Source organism: Pinus tabuliformis, chromosome 3_1 (genome assembly GCF_031772625.1).
Source record: "Pinus tabuliformis cultivar Carrire ecotype Pingquan chromosome 3_1, CPIR1, whole genome shotgun sequence".
NCBI classification, from domain to species: Eukaryota; Viridiplantae; Streptophyta; class Pinopsida; order Pinales; family Pinaceae; genus Pinus; species Pinus tabuliformis.
In genome coordinates this window covers 462,442,412-462,463,837 of record NC_142301.1, presented here as the reverse complement: position 1 = coordinate 462,463,837, position 21,426 = coordinate 462,442,412, and the positions used below count along the sequence as shown (strand labels likewise).

Sequence of the window (21,426 nt, the reverse complement as noted above, 5' to 3'; positions counted from 1 at the left end):
TTCTGTGAAGGATCTATTTAATGTTGGATTTTATGATTAATTCTTTGAGAATAATGACGTCTTTATAATTGGCTCTTCCGAGGCTTCTCTATAGGACTTAAATCTAAGTCTAGTTTTAGAACTTATGAAAACTGAAATCTACAGAAGTCAACTAACCCTTGCTAAAAAAATTTATTAGTTTCTACTCGTGAAAATTCTCCTCCATGGCATTCCCGGATGACAGGATCATGGGGAGGTAAAACGTCCGATTTCTTGTATTTATCAAGGGGTAAAGAAAACGAGTTACCTCTGTCCCACAGCCTACACACGATCTATGAATAGGCAGCCATGCCCATTCAGAAGGTAGAATCCACAACTTCCACAGATTCATTAAAAATATAAAAAAACGTGCTAACTCTGTACCACAGCCTACATACGATCTATAAATAGGTAGCCATGCCCACTGGAAGAACCCACAACTTTCCCAAATTCTCTCCAGGGCAAGACTGTTTTAACAGTACTGAAGTGGCGAGCGCAAACTACTTCAGATAAAAGAATGGATACAAAGAGTCTATTAGGAAGTCCCATGTCTACTCTGAGCTATTTTGCGAGGCAGAGGCAAAACCCATCTGGCTTTTGCAATTTTTATGCTTGCTCCAGTAACCTGCCATGTAGAAACCGCGCGCAATACTCAGCTGGTTTTGTACATATGGTTTTGAAGCAGAGGAGAGCCGAGTGCAAAACCTTTGCCTTCAATATAAGAAAAGGCGTCTCTGCAACAGAGGTCTTTTCTAAAGAGGCCATAGAACAAACCATTCTTGGAGAAGTGATCCTGCAAGAGGTATCTATTCTCAACGAGACTGATTACCGTGCAATTCTGGCCGAAGAGGTGTCTGAGTTGATAGGCAACAGAATCTCCGTCCAGCTGGTGAGCAGCGACCAGGTTGACCCAGGTAAATCAACTATTTTATTTAATATTATTCCCCTCTTTTTGGTTTCCATGACGTTTTATATAATAGCTGTCAGTTTAGGTTTCTGTTGTTATAATCTGCGTACAAATGATTGTATTATGGCAGAAACGGGATTCGGAAAAACAGCTGGCGAAGCGTCTTATTTAGACTGGAGTCCCTTCGATGGACCCAGAGCTACCGACAGACGCTACGAAATCACGTTCAAGTGGAACTCTGATTTGGGAGTTCCAGGAGCATTCTTGATAAAGAACATGCATTCGCGGGAGTTCTTTCTGAAATCTCTAACCCTTGATATCCCTGGTCAAGGTAAACTGCGCTTTAAGTGCAACTCGTGGATTACACCCTATGATATCAGCAAAACTGATCGTATTTTCTTTTCTAATAAGGTATGCATTCTTTTCCAGTTAATCGTTTTAGGTTAAGGTTTCTCTTCAATCAAGAATTGTTTCACAGATTAATGTTGACCAGCGCGTCCTGTGAGCAGAGCTACCTGCCCGAGGAGACACCAGAAGGTTTAAAGAAATTGAGGGAGAAAGATATGGTGGAACTACGAGGAAATGGAACGGGAGAGAGGAAAGTATACGATCGGATATACGATTATGACGTCTATAACGACATTGGGAACCCTGACAGCAATCCAGAGCTGCTGAGGCCAGTGTTGGGTGGATCCAAGGACTACCCATATCCGAGAAGATGCAGGACGGGCCGTCCACCGTGTAAAACAGGTATAACATTTAGTACTCCTTACGCCTATAGTAGCATTCGGATATATATAGACCGTGTTTTCAAGTTTTGTTTAATGGACGTCTGGTTGCGAAACTATTTATCACAGATTAGGTGAGAGCGGACTCCGTTGTGCCACTTCAGACTAGTTAAATATTTTGGATGGGAGATTCTGGAAATATTTTGGAATTTTGGAATATGATAAAGAGGGGTTTTATTTAAAAAGAAAATTGATTTTAGTTTTGTATTATTTTTTGGGATAATAAGGAAAATAATAATTTTATTTTGGAATAGTTTTTATTAATTTTTATAAAGTTTTGGAATATTTTGGAACAGGATAAATAGTAATTTTATATTTTGGAATAGGACAAATAGTGGTTGGTCTGAACAAATTTTGGAATAGGACAAACAGTGGTTGGTCTGGAAAAATTGATATCACTCTTGTACATCAAATTCCAGAATTTGCGTTCAACTATTATCAAGTTAGAGTGGACTCTATTGTGCTACATCAGACCTGTCATGACTCTATTGTGCTAAATATAAATATATAATTATTATATTTATAATTAAATTTAAAAAAATATATTTATAATATTTTAAAGTCTAAATCATATTTTAAGTGTAAAGTTTTAAAAAAAATTACACTTATAAAGATTTGATTTTTTAAAGGTTTTATGAGATTAAAATAGTTTTATCTTAATAATAATAATAATACATATATACTTTTAACAGAAATACATGTTTTTTATTATTAAATCTATTTGAAAATAAAAATAATTACAAATATTTTTCATTTCAAAACATACCGAAAAATATTATAAAAATTATATCTATATATATAACTCATATTGAATATGTGGTTTAACATAAATATTGGAAAAAAAAATATTTTAATATTCTTTTTCCTTTTTATACATAAAATTAATCTTTTTATGATTAATATATTCTTAAATACATATATTTTTATACATAAAATTAATTTTTTTATGATTAATATATTCTTAAATACACATATTTTTATAAGTGTTATTGTTTTTTATTATAATTATCATTATTTTTTATTCAGTGAATATTTTATTTTTATTAAAAAAAATATTTGTCAATTTCAGATGAAAAAATAAATTACACATCTTCTAAATATAAAAATTATAATAAAAACATATAAAGTTAAAATTATAATAAAAACATGGAAAGTTAGCTTAACTTATCGAATCCCCATTGTTAAAGTACCTTCTGATCACTAGGTCACCTTACACCTTCAAAATTACATGCAGATCCCAAGACTGAAAGTCGATCCAGTTCGATCTTCATTCCGCCGGACGAAAGGTTCCCTCATACGGATTACACTGATTTTGGAGCCCACATCATCAATGCTTTTGCTAACTTGATTGTGCCTGAGATCACCGATGGAGCTGAAGCTGCCTTCAAAACATTCGAACAAATTGACCAGCTCTACGTTCAGGGACTTCAAAGTCAATATAACTCCGTCAGCAAACTTCTTCAGCACGAGAAGAATCCCCTTCAGATTATCAAGGGAATACTAGAAGCTGCCAAGGACAATCCACTGATAGATTTTGTCCGTCCTCAAGTTTATGCAGGTCAGAACGGATTAATATATTTTCTCTGTTTAGTTCATATCTTTGTTCTTCAGAAAATTTCTTTTGCTGAAGTGAATTTTCACTGCCATAGCTAATGAAAACGCGTGGAAGTCCGATACTGAGTATGCACGGCAGGCGCTTGCTGGTTTAAATCCGATGACGATTCAATGCTTACAAGTAATTCAATTACTACTCAAATACCTCATATATATTTCATCTGTGATGGCATTTTGTTCCAACACGCTGATAATTAAATTTTACATGTGACAGACATTTCCCCCGTCCAGCAGCTTGGACCCAAATATCTACGGCCCACAGAAGAGTTCAATCACCGAGCAACACATTCAAAGGTTCCTCGAGGGCCTTTCTGTGCAGCAGGTTCGTCAGGCTGTACCTTAATCCTCAACTCTATTCTCCATTGGTTTTTTTAAAGTATTTCCAATAATTCATATCTATGTTGATGCAGGCTGTTGCCTCAAAGAGGCTGTTTATTCTGGACTACTATGATGCATACATGCTGTATGCCGAACGCATCAATAAGCTACCAGAGGAGAGTAAAACATATGGCAGTCGCACACTTTTCTTCCTCACAAACGAGGGAGTGCTGAAGCCCGTGGCCATTGAATTGTGTTTGCCTCCAACGGCTGAACAGGAATTAGGTGTTAGAAACGTGTACACTCCTGCTGAGGAGGGAACAGAAGAAGGAGCATTATGGCTGCTGGCAAAAGTTCATGCCCGTGCCAACGATGCGGGTTACCATCAATTGATCAGTCACTGGTAAACCTTCTAGCTTATGTTTTTCTAAAAATTTTAGGGTTATGGTTATTATATATCAATTTCTTTTAATAGATCTATTTTTTTTTATAAGGATTTGACTGTTAAGTCTAAGAAAATATACATACCTGTTATGTCTACTAAAATTATATAAATAAATAATATCTAAAATATAACATAACTATACTAATCAAAATAAAAATATATATATATGATCATCTCCAAACTGTTACAGAATATAAGATGATGACAGTCACTTTCAGTTTTCAGATTTCTCTCTACAAACTAAAAATTGAACTGTGTACATAAATAGAAATGTATATATCCATTTTCCAGTTCTATATAAAAACATAAACCAAAAACATAAGAAATATATATCATTTAGTCATGTTACTGTTCTGGCTGGATCCCTTCGGTAGTGGAAATATTCCTGAGTGGCCTAGCTGTTCTGAAACCCAAGACTGTGTACCACTTTCTTTAGATAATGTGGCTGCCATTGTATTGTGTTTCCTGTAGACGTATCAAACAGATATAGAAGCAAATAAGTTTTTTACATGAACAATTTCTTCTAAAATAAGCAGCCAGGAGTGGCTGTGGTAGTTTTGAGTCTTTTTAAATCAGTTTACGATAAACATAGAATCTCCTAGAATCTATAAAATATTCTTCATTTAAAATAGGCAGCCAGGAGTAGCTGTGGTATTTTTGACTTTCTTTAAATCAGTTTAGGATAAACATAGAATCTCCTGAAATCTATAAAATATTCTTCATTTAAAATAGGCAGCCATAAGTTGCTGTAGTATTTTTGAGTCTCTTTAAATCAGTTTATGATAAACATAGAATCACCTAAAAGCTATAAAAATTACAAGTTTTTTTTCAGAAGTAGAGAAAAGAAAAAGCTTAAGTGCTAACAGCTTCACAGTTACCTGATTATTTCCCATCCAAACTACAATTTTATAAAAAATCATAATTATAACATATTATAATTTATTTTATAAGTTTATTACACAATTTGAAATTAAAATATATTGATTTAATATTTTTATCTTTATTTTAAATTACACTTTTAATTAAGTATTTTTATTTGAGCCCAAAGGGCTTCGGATTGACCATGAATAGGTACACTGTTAAGAGACTCCTTCCTATAAGTCACTGGTTCAAATTCCCCATAAATACTTACGTACCAAAAAAAATTGATTATAATTTTTTAATATAATAAACAACTTCACAAAAGCTAAAGAATGTTTTTATTAAAAAATTTTATGTGAAACATTATATAATAAAAAGTATCATAATCTTTTATGCTAAAATTATAATGTATATCTTTTAAAAAGATAATTATTTTAAAATATTTTCAAAATCTTTTAAAAAAAATATCTTTTAATTTGAAGTTAGATACTAATTCAAAATAGAAGATTGTTTCTGTTTTTCATTAAAAAAAATAGCCTTGAATGCTAAAATCATATAACAAAGATCATATAACGAGTAACATAACTGCTTGCAAAAACTAGAGAGTTTGTGTTTTAACTTTTAGTTCATAGAATCTTTATGGACCCTCTTTAATATCTTTCTATTTTTGGGGGAGTTGTGGTTTTTAAATCAGACAACAATATAAAATTTGAAAAATGTATGTGTTTAAGATGGAGTGGAGAGTCATGAAGTTTTTTATTATAAATTTTATAAAAAAAAAATTACTAGAATTTTTATTATTTTTGTTATTATTATTATTGTTATTAAGTTTTTGGAATTGGGTTATGAGTTTCTTGATTGTTGGAAAAGAGTTATGATTTCAATTTACTAAGATGTGGTTATTATACACATCTTTTTATTTGGACCTAAAAAATATTTGTTTTTGACCATTAAACCCACTTAATCTGTACATGAAATAAGATAATGTGTCTTCAAAAAGTCAAGATTATATATATTTACTTATGTCAAATACCCAATGCCATTATCCTATTTGAGATTAAATTCCATTTCATAATATGCAAAATTTGTTTAATGAATTACAATGTCTTTGGAATATTTTATCCTTTTGCTAGTAATAGGTATTATTTCAAACTATTGCACTATTGTTCCTTTTGTTTATGCGGTGTAGGTTAAGGTTATATTAGATTTCATTCATAAAATTCAAAATTTGTTTAATGAATTACAATGTCTTTGGAAATTAGATTTATCCTTTGGCTAATAACACATCATCCACTATTGCATTGAGTTTTCTTATGTTTATTGGTGCAGGTTGAGAACCCATGCAGCAATGGAGCCTTTCATTATAGCTACTCATAGACAATTGAGTAGAATGCACCCCATGTATAAGTTACTGATACCTCACTATCTTGATACAATGGACATTAATCAAGCTGCTCGTCAAAGCTTAATAAATGCTGCAGGGATTATAGAACAAAGCTTTACTCCAAGAAAATATTCCATGGAGATGTCATCCAAGATATATAAAGATTGGAAGTTTAATGAACAAGGATTGCCTGCAGATCTTCTTAAAAGGTTTGTTCTCAAATAGTAAAATGCTAGTTTCATTATATATTTTTCACATACTATATTGACATATAATTGTTATGTTGTGTAGAGGAATGGCTGTCCGAGACCCAACATCACCCCATGGTCTAAAGCTTATGATTGAAGATTACCCGTTTGCTGTAGATGGTCTAGAACTTTGGTTTTCTATGAAACAATGGGTTTCAGACTACTTGAGTTTCTATTACAAAGATGATGCATCAATGAAAAGAGATAAAGAATTGCAAGCTTGGTGGAGTGAGATTGTAAATGTTGGGCATGGAGATCTCAAGGATGATTTGAACAGATGGTACAAAATGGAGACAAAAGAGGAAGTTGTTGAAGCAGTGACCACTATTATGTGGATTGGATCAGCTCATCATGCAGCAGTCAACTTCGGGCAATATTCTTATGGAGGTTACATGCCTAATCTTCCCACCACGAGTAGACAACTTATTCCAGATAAAGGTTCTATAGAATACAATGAGATGGTGAGAGATCTACATGCATATTTCCTTAAAACTGTATCTACTCCATTCCAAGCCACCCTTGTCATGGCCATTTTGGAGATCTTGGCAAAGCATGCAAACAATGAAAGATATGTAGGGCAAATAGATGGATCTACACTAGAATGGGATGATGACAAAGGAATAGCTGAAGCATTCAAGCAATTTTCATCAAGGTTAGTGCAAATGGAGAAGAACGTAACTTCTAGAAACAATAATCCAAATTTGAAGAATAGACTTGGACCCGCTCTAGTTCCTTACACATTATTGTATCCTAACACCACTGATCTATCTAGATCTGGTGGGCTTACTGGTCGTGGTGTCCCCAATAGTATATCCATTTAATCCATTAACCACTGGTATTTGTAGTGTGACAAATTAAAATATCAATGGCTCTCCTTATTTTGTCCATCGAATGTTGAATCTCTAGTGTGTTACAACTTAGGATATTAATAACCCCTCTTTATTGCAACCCAAATGCCTATTGGAATGTAAGATATTTTGCTAGGAATTAGAGAGAGACTTCTTGGAGTGATAAGTTACTTTTTTTATGTTAGCTTGATCTTTAATCATTTATTGGCATGAAAATATGCATATCTCAATTGCCCTATTCTTAGTAAGCAAATGGAATTTAGTTATAGGTTGATCATTATTTTATCTGTCAAATCTCATAAGGAATTTTTTTTTGAATTTTTATTGTTTTTAAATTCATTTTTTCTTTTTACAAACTCCAAGGCCAAAATAATTATTAATTTGGAAAAATAAAGTGCATTGATTTTGAAAACCAGGTTTTGCATTTAGAATAAATGTTCCTCATTAACAACTAAATGTTTTCAATGAAGCACACACACACACACACACATATTCTTGTTGCAGACACTAAGGCCAAAATCATTATTAATTTTGAAAATTAAAAGCCATTGTTTTTTAAAAACAAGGATTTGTATCTATGGTAAATATTCCTTACTAACAACTAAAGATACTCCAAAGGAAGATATTGAAGTTTAAAAGTTTGCAAAGATTTGGAGGGAATGAAAAGAGACTATGATATTTAATAAAGATTTTGACTCAAGGGATTTTAATTTAAGATAAGTGATGGGAAATTTGTTATAAAAGAAGATTAAAAAAAGAAAAAAAATTGTATCAAAATTGTGATTAGAAAATTAGATTGTATCAAAATGAAATTAATTTAATGAATACATTGAACATTATTATTTCCAAGAAAAAATATCTTTGTATAAAAGATGAATAGATTCATATAGAAACTATGTTTTAAAATATCTAACATCAGAGAAAGATTAATTGCACAACTTGTTTAGTTTCTCAACCAGTAAAATAAATACATCTTTTAAAACACCAACATCAACACTATGAGCATCATTTGTTGATTTTGTTACCAAGAAAATATATAAATATATTAATGATATTTTAGAATAACAATATCATAACTATAAATACAATTTTGGTTCATTCTTCGGGCAGAAACACAAATTTTACAATCTCCAAAAGTGAAAAAAATAATCTATGGTATCATATTATATAATAAAATTGGATATTTCAATTGAATTGTTATTCAAATTCTTAAATCATTAAATAAACATGGTTGAGCATAACCCAATTTCAATGAAGGCGATAACTACATATCAAGTTAATGTAAATAGAATATATAATGAATCAAATTCATAATTAAAGTGCATTAAGCGATTCAATTCCTATCATTCGTAATTATAAAAATATTAAAATGTGGTAGAAAAGATCAACATTTTCTAAAGTCACTATTATTACGAATTCTCAAAAAATGACGCCCTAAAAGAAGTAACTAGCGTTTTTAGAAATTGTGTTCATATATTTTAAAAATGTGTGAAAATTCTTAAAATATGACCATGCTATATCTAAAGAGCTTAGGCCTCTTGGATATGCAACATAAATGCCATGCAAGAGGATCTTAAAGAGCTTAGGCCTCTTGGATATGAAACATAAATGCCATGCAAGAGGATCTTCAAGATAGGTTAGTATTTTAAAACTACATAAGATTTACGAACATTTGCATGTATTTCATAATGTGCACATTGGTATGTGCATAAGAACATGTATTTCATATTTTCTTTAAAGCCACACATGCACTTTAGTGAAAGTGCATGTGTTTTTATTTAAATATCTTTTACCCACTCATAAGCTTTGCACAAACTACACCATAGTAGATTGTAAGATCCCACGTGTATTTTTTTCAAATAAAATAGCTATTGGAATAAGGAATTATTGGGAGGGGTTGAATTAGTAATGGTGAGGTTCATAGAATTTTAAGAATAAATTTTTATTTCATCAGTTCCCTTGTGAGTGCATTCTTAATACTATATGAATAAACAATACGATAAATTATTTATATGTATACACAATCTACCAAATGAGTAGTACACATATATTGATATAGGTATTTTTACATGGAAATTTAAAGGGAGAAAACACTATTTGTTTGTTGTTATGATGTAATTTAAGCACTTAATTAATTACATTAATTTATTTGTGAACCTACTCATAGGAGGTCCCTACCTCCTTCAGATAACAAGCTACTATTTTCCAAGAGGAACCAAACTCTTATGGATGCGAAAAAACTACTTGCTCTAGCCACTGTTCTACTTTTCATACAATTTTCAAATTGAAAATAGAGGCTAATACATATACATAGAAATGAAAATATGATCTAATGCAATACTAATTCCTTTCCTTCAACTCTGTAGTTATCCTTTGAACCGTGCTCTCTACTGCTTAATCAGCTTTGGTCTTGACCCCTTTTCTACACTGTCTCTTAGTTAATACTTGGCCCAGTCACTCTTTGGTTTACACACTGATAGTGATGCACTCTACAATCCACAATCATTTTACATTCCCCTACTTTGCACAACTACACTCCATCATTTTGTTCCTCTATTGTGCAAGGAACGAGGTTGTCTCTGTAGCCCTTCATATTGTCTCTGATTCTTTGTACTTGGTAGTGTGTTTCATCATGACACTATCTGTTGTTGGTCCATTAAAAAATTCTACGCCACTGTGCCTCTATTAAATATAAGAATGAGCCACCTGTGGATTCTCCAAATTGTGAATTGAATCTCAATCTTCTCTGCACACTCAAAAATAACCTTCATTGATCAGCCCGCGCAGATCACTTCGTCATCCTGCACACTCTAATAAGGCTTCCAATTCCTTCTTAAATTATTCTTAAATACTTGAGTATATTGGAGGCATGGCTCTCCTTCCTGTAGTAGCTGCAACACTCTATCAGAGCCCATAGATTTACTGATATGGTGTTTCAAAATCATTCTCTTCATTTATTTCCTGATGGTGTGTAACTAATTATTTGATGAGGCTTGCTTCAGCTCAGGACAAAATTTATAGTCACCATTAATTAAATGACACCAACCTCTCTGTAAATTGTGCACTGGAGCTTCCAACTGATCTGTTATGCAAACTTGAAGTTGATGGAAAAATTTGCAAGTAAAATTGTATGTACTTTAGGCAATGGATCATTTTTGCAAAACAAATTAAATAATGGTTATAAAACTGAGTTAACAACATAAAACAGAGACAAATATACCATATCAGAAACACATGACAACAAAAATTATAAAGGAGTTCACCTCTCTCCTAGGCTACATCCCCTGGTCCAGCTTCCAATGTTTGGCCTCTTTCATTAAGTTCTAAAATTTATGTTTACATGGATTTACAGTGCTCAGAATATAATAATTATGTCTCCAATGGCTTCAAAATAGTAAAAAAACCCCAGCAAGGCTCTTTTTGGGCTCAACTTGGCCAAAAACTTAATAAGTTATGCTCTCTCAAACTTTTCTACTAATTGCTCTATAAACTGGATTGATCTGCTAACTGCTCTATGAATTCTACAATTCCAGGGTGTGTCGAGTGCTAATTTCGTCTAGCGCTAATAAGATTCCCATCAGTTTGGGTGCATTTTTTTCTTCATTTAAATGCACAATAAGGCCTGTAAGCAGAAAATTTGGGCCACATGGGGCCATGCGCTAGGGGGCTAGGGCAAACCGCTTGCCCCTGTCGACATAGCCCCTAGGCTCATCGAAATTCAGTTTTTTGGAGTGCCATATAACCGGGGTCGTTCCCCAAACTTCACACCCATCGCCAAAACTCTTTGATGTGATCTGATGTGGTTCCATGATATGTGTCGCAACTGCGGGCTGGGCTTAACTATAGCCCCCATGACTATTGCGCTCTAGTCCAGTGGTAAGATATACATGGGTTCCATAACCTTAGGTTGGGGCTAAGCCAGATTCCTCAGCTCCCACCTTCCTGCAGATACGTGGGTGGCATGGTCACTGGGGGCCAGGGCTTAGCCCCAACCCTGTCCCCCAACAAAACAATGCTAAAGCTTGAAATATAATTTTTTCACTATACATGTTAAGTTCCACTTTGTGCCCTAGTGGCAAGGCACTGCGTTGTCACTCCATAGGTCTCACATTTGATTCACCTGGGGGCCCTTTCAGCCATAACAAAATTTTTCAAGCCCATTAGGAGGCATGTGGCTGCGCACCTTTGGCCCACATGGCTCCCATCCATTGGGTGAACAAACCACAAATTCGACCAATAAAAAACACAACAAATTTGACCAATGAAGTGAGGCCAATTGGCAGTCTACCATTGGCCCAAGAAACATAGCCAACCTTCACAATCAACGTACAAACTTCCCAGTCAGCATACCTACATACAACCTGTAATTTTTTCGTTGTTTAGGAAAATGATCAAAACATGATATCGGGAGCATACGATATCAGTTTTAGGCAATTTAAGTTGTGTTAGATTCAATCCGTAGAGATCTACGTTTTGGTATAGGTTTTGAGCACTTTTGAACACTCTCAATTTTGAGCACTTTACTAATCCCTTAGATCACTCCTCCCCACTTGAAGCTTTTGGACCTCCAAAAGACTACTTTCAGTCAATAAAAATATGAGGGTATAGTTCCCTCACCATTATAGTCTCAATCCATTTGGATTTTCTTGGATTTGTGCCTTTGAATCCCACATGAAGGTACTCCATGTTCCCTCATTTTGAAGTTCTTGCTTTTCTGTCAAGGATAGTGTCCTGTTACAATTCTTCAAGAAATTCAGGAGAGAATCTTCTATTGAAGGAATCTGAACATGCTCTCCTTGATCTTCAATCAAAGGTGGCTCATATAAACTCAAATTCTCAACATTAACAATTGCATACATTTACATATATGGAGGCAAATCCAACTAGAAGGCGTTATTACCAATCTTTTCTAGAATCTTAAAAGATCCATACCTTATTGGTTTCAACATTTTACCTTCTCCTTTAAGCCTCTCCTTATTAATGTAAATCCAAACTTCGTCTCCAACCAGAAAATTGTGGTCAACACGATGCTTATCATATCTTGTCTTGTACTTGGCCTGACTCTTTTCCAACTATTGAACCATTTGATGCACCAATTTAAATTGTTCAATGAATCGCTTGGCCTTATCAATGTCACTATGGCCATCAATAGCAACATCTTTCCAAAATATAAAATCTAAAGGAGAGTTTGGTAAGTATCTAAAGCATGCCTCAAATAAAGATGTTTGAGTTGATGAATGCTTTGCCTAGTTATAAGCATGTTGAATGTAGTGTAAGTGTTCATCCCAAAGTTTAGGATGTTTGTTGCAATAACCACGAAGAATATGTAATATTATTTTGTTCACCACTTCTATCTGACTGTCGGTTTGTGGATGGAATTTTGTGCTATTTTTCAACTTGGTGTCCATGAGTCCCCATAAGCTTGACCAAAACTTCCTGACAAATCAAGAATCTCGATCAGAAGTAATGGATTTGGGCAGCCCAAAATGTACCCATACATTTTCAAAGAACATTTGTGCAATCTGTTTAGCTATAACCTACTTCTTACAAGGCATCAAAACACACATCTTACTGAAATGATCCACCACAACATAAAGATAATCATGCTTTTTCTTAGACATAGGTATCCCTCCTACAAATTATATTTAACACTTTCCCAAGGATGGGAAGGAACTAGAATTGGAGTTACAATCCTAACTTTCTATTGCTAGACTTACTAGTAGCACATAAAGAACATCCTCTTACATATCATGACACACTTGCGTTCATATGAGGACAATAACAATACCTTTGTAATTTCGCCACCATTTTTCCTACACCAAAATGGCTAGCAATAAGAGAAGTAAGTGGTTCCCTTATGATGTTGACTCTTTCACCTCGTGGAATGCATAACTTGCCAAGATGATACAACAATTTATCATGAACATGGTAATCTAATTCCTCTACTTGGTTTCCTTGACACAAATTTTCATATACATCTTTAAAATCAACAACATTGTTATAGATACATTTCTTATACCTTATCACCAAGTGAAATTTCTACAAGAAACCAATCCATCTAAAATGCCTCACTTATTGTAGCTTGGTATTTGATTGCAAGTATTGCAATGGTTGATGATCAGTGTTAATGATAGTTTCCTTTCCCATCAAATAGTGTTTCCATTTTTTCACACTTAGCACCAATGCATACAATTCCTTGTCATATGTAGGATAATTAACTATTGCACCATTAAAAGTTTCAGAATGGTAACAAATGTGCTTACCATGTTGCATCAAGACTGCTCCCATGGCAGAGTCACTCGCATCTCTTTATATTTCAAATGGTTGTCTTAAATCAGGAAGTGCAAGTATCGAAGGCTTTCTTCTGCTTGCCTCTCCACTGAAAAACTTGTTTCACACTTGCCAAGGCATGTAATGGAGTTGCAATTGATGAGAAGTTAGAAATGAACTTTCTTCAATATTGAGCTTCTCTGAAAAAGCTCCTAACCTCTGTTACATTATTGGGTTTAGGCCAATCTACAATGACTTTGACCTTTGATGGATATTTCCTCAATTCACACACTCCAACAATATGCCCCAAATGCACTAATGAGGTCTTTCCAAATTTACATTTAGACATCTTTAAAAACAACTTTTCTTTCTTCAAGACATCTAAGAGTTGTCTAACATGCTTGACATGTTCTTCATGAGTTTTGCTAAAAATTAGTATGTCATCTAAGCAGAAAATCACAAAATCATCAAGAAAAGGCCTTAAGACATCATTCATAACTCTCATTAATGTTGCAGGAGCATTACAAATCCCAAATGACGTAAGCAACAATTCAAACAAACCTTTCTTTGTTTTGAAATATGTCATCCATATGTATCTTTCAGTAATCCTAATCTAATGATAGCCCCTTCTCAAGTCCAACTTAGTGAAATACACAACATCTTTCAATTGATCGAGTAAATCATCAATTCAAGGAAGAGGGTAACGATTCTTTACCATAATATTGTTCAACGCTCTGAAATCCACAAACATGTGCCATGTACCATGTTTCTTTGGTACTAAAACAATTGGATACCCACATGGCAATGTGCTTGGTCTAATGACCCTTTATCAAGCAACTCTTGGATTTGTTTCTTGGTTTGTGCATTCTCCATGACTGGCATCCTATACATGCTAGTGTTTGGAAGAGGAAAATCTTGCTACAATTGGATCTCATGTTGCATTCCTCTTTTAGGAAGCAATCTGTTGGGTTCCTAAAACATATCATCATAGGTGTTAACAACCTCAATCAAATCATATTTTAATCTTCCATCACATCCTTGGAAAGCTTCATTTTCAACATTCTCTTTTGTTTTGATGATGAAGAGTACAAAATTCTTACTAGAATTAACAAGCTCTTCATGTGTCCAGCAATCATAAGTGATAAATTCAACATCTTTCTATGTGATCTAACAATGTGCTCAATCCCATTTTTAAACAAGTGATATTTATTCTCATGGTGATGAAACATGGCTCCCGCATCATATAGATATGGGTTCCAAAAACAATAACACAAATGTCAAGTGGAATTATGTCAACCTCTACCTCATCTATAAAGTTTGAAATGATGGTAAATTTCAGTTTACATCTTTTTCTCACATGTAATTTTGCATTGTCACATATCCAACCTAAAGGATAAGGTTTAGGATGAAGAATGGTTTCCAAATTCAATTTCTTAACAATATATTATGAAATAAGAATTTCTTGTGATCCACTATCAAACAAAGTACTATGATGGTATGTTTTGAAATAACTCTAATGTGGAAAAGATCTATTCTTTCTTTTTCATGTTGAGTTTCATTGAGGCTACTTGAAGAACTAGTACTTGCAATAGAGTCCTTACCTTTAAATTCCATGGCTGTGATCTTTGTTTCATCCCCAGAATCGGATCCTAAATCATGCTATGTAGTTGCAAAAATATTTTGTTTCCTTTTTTTGTTAAAATTTTTGGGTCTCATTTCAGTATGAAGTTTCCAACAATGGTCTTCATTGCGTCCTTCTTTTGAACAATGTTTACATGTGAGTTTTTCTACCTCCTTTTTAACTGAAGAATTCTTCTTCCCTTTTCCTTTGAATTTCCCCTTTTCTTTGTCTCCATTCTTGAATGGGTTGTTGCTTCCCTCTTGGGGAACATTCTTCCCTCTTGCTTATAAATAAGTTTCCTATACAAAAAATTCATCTAGTTTTGTATGGTTAAACATGAGAATTGTGTGTCTCAAATAACTATGTAAACCTCCAATGTATTTGAGTAGAGTTTCTTCAAAGGATAAATCTATACCCAAAATCAAAGCTCTTTCCTAAACTCTTGAGTATAACTATATGCACATTTTGACCCTTAGCTTGCCTAAGTGCCAACCCATTATAGCTTTTTGCATGATGCTAATAGATTAAATTGTTTTCTTGTTGCAACAAAAAAATCATTCCAAGAGGATAAAACCTTACCACTTTTCTTCATGTCATCTTGAGTTTTGGCCTCCCACCAAGTAAATGCTGCACTTTCCAACCTAAGAGAAGAAATCTGCATTTTGGTCTCATCATCTTTGATTCTTTGTATCCTGCAATACACTTCAATATGAAGAACCCAATTATATAATTTCTCATCATTTACCTCTCCATTGTACATAGACAATTCAAACTTTATGTTAAGCTTTAACAAAGGAGTTTTACCATGTCCCTTTTGAGAATTTGGAGGTGTTTGTGAAGGGGACACTACAACAAAAAAGGTCATTGGTGAGGGTCATTCCTATGATGGACCTTTAAGGTCCATCACCAATGTTGCATATGGTGAGGGTCCTTAAAAAAGTGTTGTTGTAAGCACATATAGTAATGGTCCTTTAAGGTTTGTCACCAAAGCCATTTTCAATGACACTTTTGGTGAGGGTTGTTAACGAACCATCATTAATTCTCTCTTTAGTGACACTTCTAGTGGTGATCTTTTATTTACCCTGACCAATGCTCTTTTTGGTTACTTTTGATGATGGTCAAAAAATGTTCATCATCATTGATCATTCCAATGAGGTTTTGATGACGTTATGTGCCTGTTACTATATTTTTTTATCAAAAGAGAGTGATTTAAGACCATTTTTATGGAGTCTTTTTCATTATGTGTCTAAGGCTATAGTAGTTAGAGTTAGTCAACTTATTAAGAAGTAAATCAGTGTGTATAGTTTTCCTATAATTCAACACATGATTCATATTTATTTAGGTTTATTATCTAGAAAATTCCATTTACATAAAGTTCAAGTAGTGTGTGTAGGAACTATATTATTTAAGACATAATCAAGCTTTGTCAATTATATTAATGAGAGAGACCTAACACTCCTCAATAGTCCTGGTACACCTTAACATGCTTTAGCACACACTAACATTCCTTGGCAACTCACATTTATTTGAACATCTTTGTACCTAGAACAACTTGCCATGACTAGGACACCCAAGCACATTTTAGCATTCCCTAGCATAGCATAGCACTCTCCTAGCCTGTGTTGGCATGCCCTGTAGTCCCTAACATGCCCTGTAACACCTTCACATGCACTGACATACATTAGCTCTTGACACACATTGTCACTTGACATGTATTGGAACCTACTATTAGTGTGCCTAGAATTCCCCTTTTGAAAAAGATAAAGTCTCGACTTATTAACCCTCTTATGTGTTCATTTCCTTGCATTTTACTTGGTTATTCCTTTTGTTTCCTTCACACCCCGTAACACATATTGGAATACCCTAGAACCCTACACATCCTAGCATGCCTTATCACCTCACATGACTTGGCATGCCTTGGCACTATTTCGCATATGTGAACTCCCTATCATACTCTGTAACTTCTTGAAATGCACTGATATTCCCTAGCATGCCTTAGCAATTCTTGACATACCTTATCACTCCCTCCTTGGCATGACAACTAGCACTCATGTAAACTCCATGGAAAACCCTCATATTAATTCATTTCCATGCATTTTGACATAGTTCTCCCTTTTGTTGTTCTAGTACTCACTAATACTCCTTAGCAAGCATTAGCACTCTCTATCATGCCTTAACACTCTTTGACATGCCCTTCCACTTCATAGAATGCATAAGACTCCCTGACACACATTTGAACTTGGCATGTGTTGGTGCTTGGCAATTCTAATTAGCATTTCTGGCATGCATTGAGATTCCTTGGTATTCTTTGGCATGGTTTAATATCAAATATATTTGAGATCAATTATTGGAAAGTGGATGAGAAGCAACAGAGGAAGATTTGACACTTAGAATGCACTAAGGCTTGGAACTTCGCACCTATTATCATCTAGTGTTGGTCTGCCTAACATGCCCCTCTTGGAAAAGGTAACGATGACTTAGTAACCTTCTTATGTGTTCATTTCCTTGTCATTTAACTTATTTCTCCCTTTTGTTTCCTTGACAGTCCCTGGCATGCATTGTCACACCCTTGCAAATCATGGCATGCCTTATCACTTAGCACATATTAGCATTTTTGACATTCCTTCACACTATCTAGCACATGTTATCATGCCCTATCATTCCCTTGCATGCCTTTTCACTCATTCCCTCACAACTAGCCTTACATTTTTTCACAGCTTGGGAACCCAATCAAGTCCTTGCATACTGCAGTTCATGTGACGTTGGCCAACTTCAACCACAAAAAATTGACCAGTTACACCTACTACAAGTAGATTGTGCCTTGTTCACCTAAGAACCACCTATAACTCATCTTGTGCTACTCATGTCCAAGCTCAACTTTCCCCACTTGACTAGTTACCAAGACAAGGATAACATCTAGCCATGTCCATAAAACAACTAAGCAACATAACTTACACAAGCAATATTTCACATGTATGTTTAATTCATATAAACAATACAACATTAACTAAGAGTTTTTATGTTATGAAACCAGCTCACAAAAAGATAGAAAAGAGAGATCCACGCCTTATGATTCAGCCTCTTCGAGGGGGCAACCTCCTTTACATTACATAAATGAGTAATTCTTCGATGTTTCAAATGACAAAACCTCCTTTCTATATATAGGATTCTAAGGAGTCACAATATAACCCAGCCAACCTAACAATAATAATATAAAGCCACAAAAATAACAATAGAGGGATTCTATGGAGCACAGTAATAACAATATGGGGACAATAGGGGCACAACAATATTAATAAGGGATACAACTACAATAGTAATGCGGTAATCACTAGTATTATAGGGACCCAACATGCCCCTCTCCTTCAAAAAAGTCTTGTCCTCAACGCTTCAATAGTTCTGTATGCTTCTGTATAAAATTCTCATCCTCCCATGTGGAATCTTCAGCAGATAAGTTCTTCCACTTGATAAGATACTCCGAAATTGATCGATTTCGTAACTGTCGAGTTCTTGTTTCTGTGACTACTTCTGGTTCCAATATAATTTTTCCCTCCTCTTCAAGTTCTGGAAATATTGTTTCAACTGGGAGCTTGTCGCCTATAACCTTATTTAAACATGAAACATGGAAAACTGGGTGCAATCGAGAAGCTGCAGGAAGCTCCAATTTGTATGCCATAGTACCAATCTTTTGCAACACCTTGTACAGACCATAATACTTTGGTGATAATTTATTATCCTTTTTAGCTTGCTTGAGGGACATTTTCTTATATGGTTGTCGCCGTAGGAATACCCAATCACCTACATCAAAACTTCTTTTGCTGCAATGTTGATCTGCCTATTGTTTCATTCTATTCTGTGCCAACACGGGGTTATCCTTTAAGAGTTGGAGGACATGTTGTTGATGTTCGATGTGATGTTCCACTGCTTGAACCTTAGAATTTTCTCTTAAATATGATGTGATGGATGGTGGCTAATATCCATAAAGTGCCATAAATGGGGTCATTTTTGTTGCTGTATGGAAGGAAGTGTTATACCACCATTCAGCCAGAGGCAACCATTTGACCCATTGTGTATGTTTATCAGATACAAAGAAACGAAGATATCCTTCCTAACATTTGTTTACTATCTCAGTTTTCCCATCAGATTGAGGATGATAAGATGAGCTATGAGCTAACTGAGTACCAAGACAAGAAAATAATTCTGTCCAAAAATTTCCAGTGAAAATGGGATCTATGTCACTTACAATAATCTTTGGGTTTCCATGTAGCTTTTGAATTGTTTCCATAAATGCAGTAGAAACTGTACTGACTTTAAATGGATGTGATAATGCACAAAAGTGTCCATACTTGGTAAGTCTATCAACTACCACCATGATGACACTCTTTCCCTCAGACTTGGGTAAACCTGTGATAAAATCCATTGAAACCTCCTCCAAACGTTGGCTTGGAATGGATAAAGGTTGTAATAGACCCAGTGTCTTAATTATGTCAACTTTATTTTGTTGGCAAACCAAACATTCCGCCACAAAATTTTGAATATCTGATTTAAGGCCCTCCCAAAAAAATTCCTACTTAACCCTGTGGTAAGTTTTTAAAAATCCTAAGTGGCCTCCTAAGCGAGAATTGTGCAATTCCATAAGAATCTTTTGTTTTAGCTGGGAATTCTTATAGAGGTATAAGCGATCTTTGTACCATAACGAATCATTTTGCCAGCTAAATGTATCAGATGTACTAGAGTCTTGTTGTAACTTTCGAATACGTGCCCACACTTCTTCGTCATTCTTCCATTCCTCCCTTGCTTCATTTATCCAATCTGGTTGGATAATAGAAATGGTGCACAACAATGCTTCCACATCCTCATCCTTTCTTGAGAGTGCATCTGCCACCACATTTTGCTTCCCTTTTTTTAGATGATTTCAAAGTCATAACCCAACATCTTTGTGACCCACTTTTGTTGCTCTTCATAGGATAATCTTTATTCTAAAAAGTATTTAAGGCTAGCATGATCCGTTTTTACCTTGAAGTGTCTTCCCATTAGGTAGGGTCGCTATTTCTTAAGTGCATGGAGTATTGCCAACATTTCCTTCTCATAAATAGCTTTGTGTAAAAACTTTCCCTTGATTGGACGACTTTCGAAAGCAATGGGTCTTTCATCTTGCATTAAAACATCACCAATTCCATTTCCTGAAGCATCACATTCCACAATAAAGGTTTTTGTGAAGTCTGGTGTAGCTAAGACCGGTGCTTGGCACATTTCCTCTTTAATATGCTCGAAGGCCTTTGTTGCTTCTGGAGTCCATGAAAATGCATCTTTCTTCAATAATGTTGTTAGAGGTGCTGCTATTCTCCCATAATTCTTAACAAACTTGCAATAATACCCTGTCAACCTGAGAAATCCTCGTAGATGCTTTATGGATGTGGGGATTTTCCATTCCTTAATGGCTTTAATTTTGCTAGGGTCTACCTTAACTCCTTCATGAGATATAATATGACCCAGATATTCCACCTCTTGTACTCCAAAGAAACATTTGGATCTTTTTGCATATAATTGTTTCTCCTCCAATAATTGTAGCACCCTGTCAACATGTTCAACATGATCCTTCCAAGACTTGTTGTAGATTAGTATATCATCAAAAAATACTAACACAAATTTTCTAAGGAATGGTTTGAAAATGGAATTCATCAAACCTTGAAATGTTGAAGGTGCATTGGTAAGGCCAAAAGGCATGACCAAAAATTCATAACGACCCTCATGAGTTCTAAATGTTGTTTCCAGAATGTCTTCAGTCTTCATTCTGATTTGAAGATATCCTGAATGAAGATCCAACTTGGTGAAGTAAATTGATCCATGTAATTCATCCAGTAATTCATCAATGACAGGAATGGGAAACTTATCTTTAATACTGAGCTTGTTGAGCTCTCTATAATCCAGACACATGCACCATGATCCATCCTTCTTGTGCACCAATACTACTGGAGCAGAGAAAGAACTTCGACTCGGTTGAATTATACCCACCTCTAGCATTTCTGCAACCATACGTTCAATTTCACTCTTTTGGGCATAGGGATATCTATACGGCCTAATGTTTGGAGGAACACTTCCTA

General features: G+C 34.6%; 1 protein-coding gene across 1 annotated transcript; it reads left to right on the top strand.

Moving 5' to 3' along the window:
- The first annotated feature begins 344 nt into the window (after positions 1-344).
- Positions 345-7,610, top strand: LOC149187743 (linoleate 9S-lipoxygenase-like). Its single transcript, XM_089412871.1, has 9 exons — positions 345-932; positions 1,056-1,336; positions 1,435-1,675; positions 2,948-3,271; positions 3,363-3,448; positions 3,542-3,649; positions 3,738-4,048; positions 6,281-6,544; positions 6,627-7,610. The coding sequence occupies exons 1-9, from the start codon at positions 536-538 to the stop codon at positions 7,402-7,404; spliced, it is 2,790 nt and encodes a 929-aa protein (XP_089268997.1). The 5' UTR covers positions 345-535; the 3' UTR covers positions 7,405-7,610.
- The last annotated feature ends 13,816 nt before the right edge of the window (positions 7,611-21,426 follow it).

Coding starts and splice junctions, on each gene's coding strand:
- LOC149187743 (XM_089412871.1), top strand. CDS start 536: ATGGATACAAAGAGTCTATTAGGAAGTCCCATGTCTACTCTGAGCTAT. Junction 3,449..3,541: donor TGACGATTCAATGCTTACAA/GTAATTCAATTA, acceptor TACATGTGACAG/ACATTTCCCCCGTCCAGCAG. Junction 3,650..3,737: donor AGGGCCTTTCTGTGCAGCAG/GTTCGTCAGGCT, acceptor ATGTTGATGCAG/GCTGTTGCCTCAAAGAGGCT.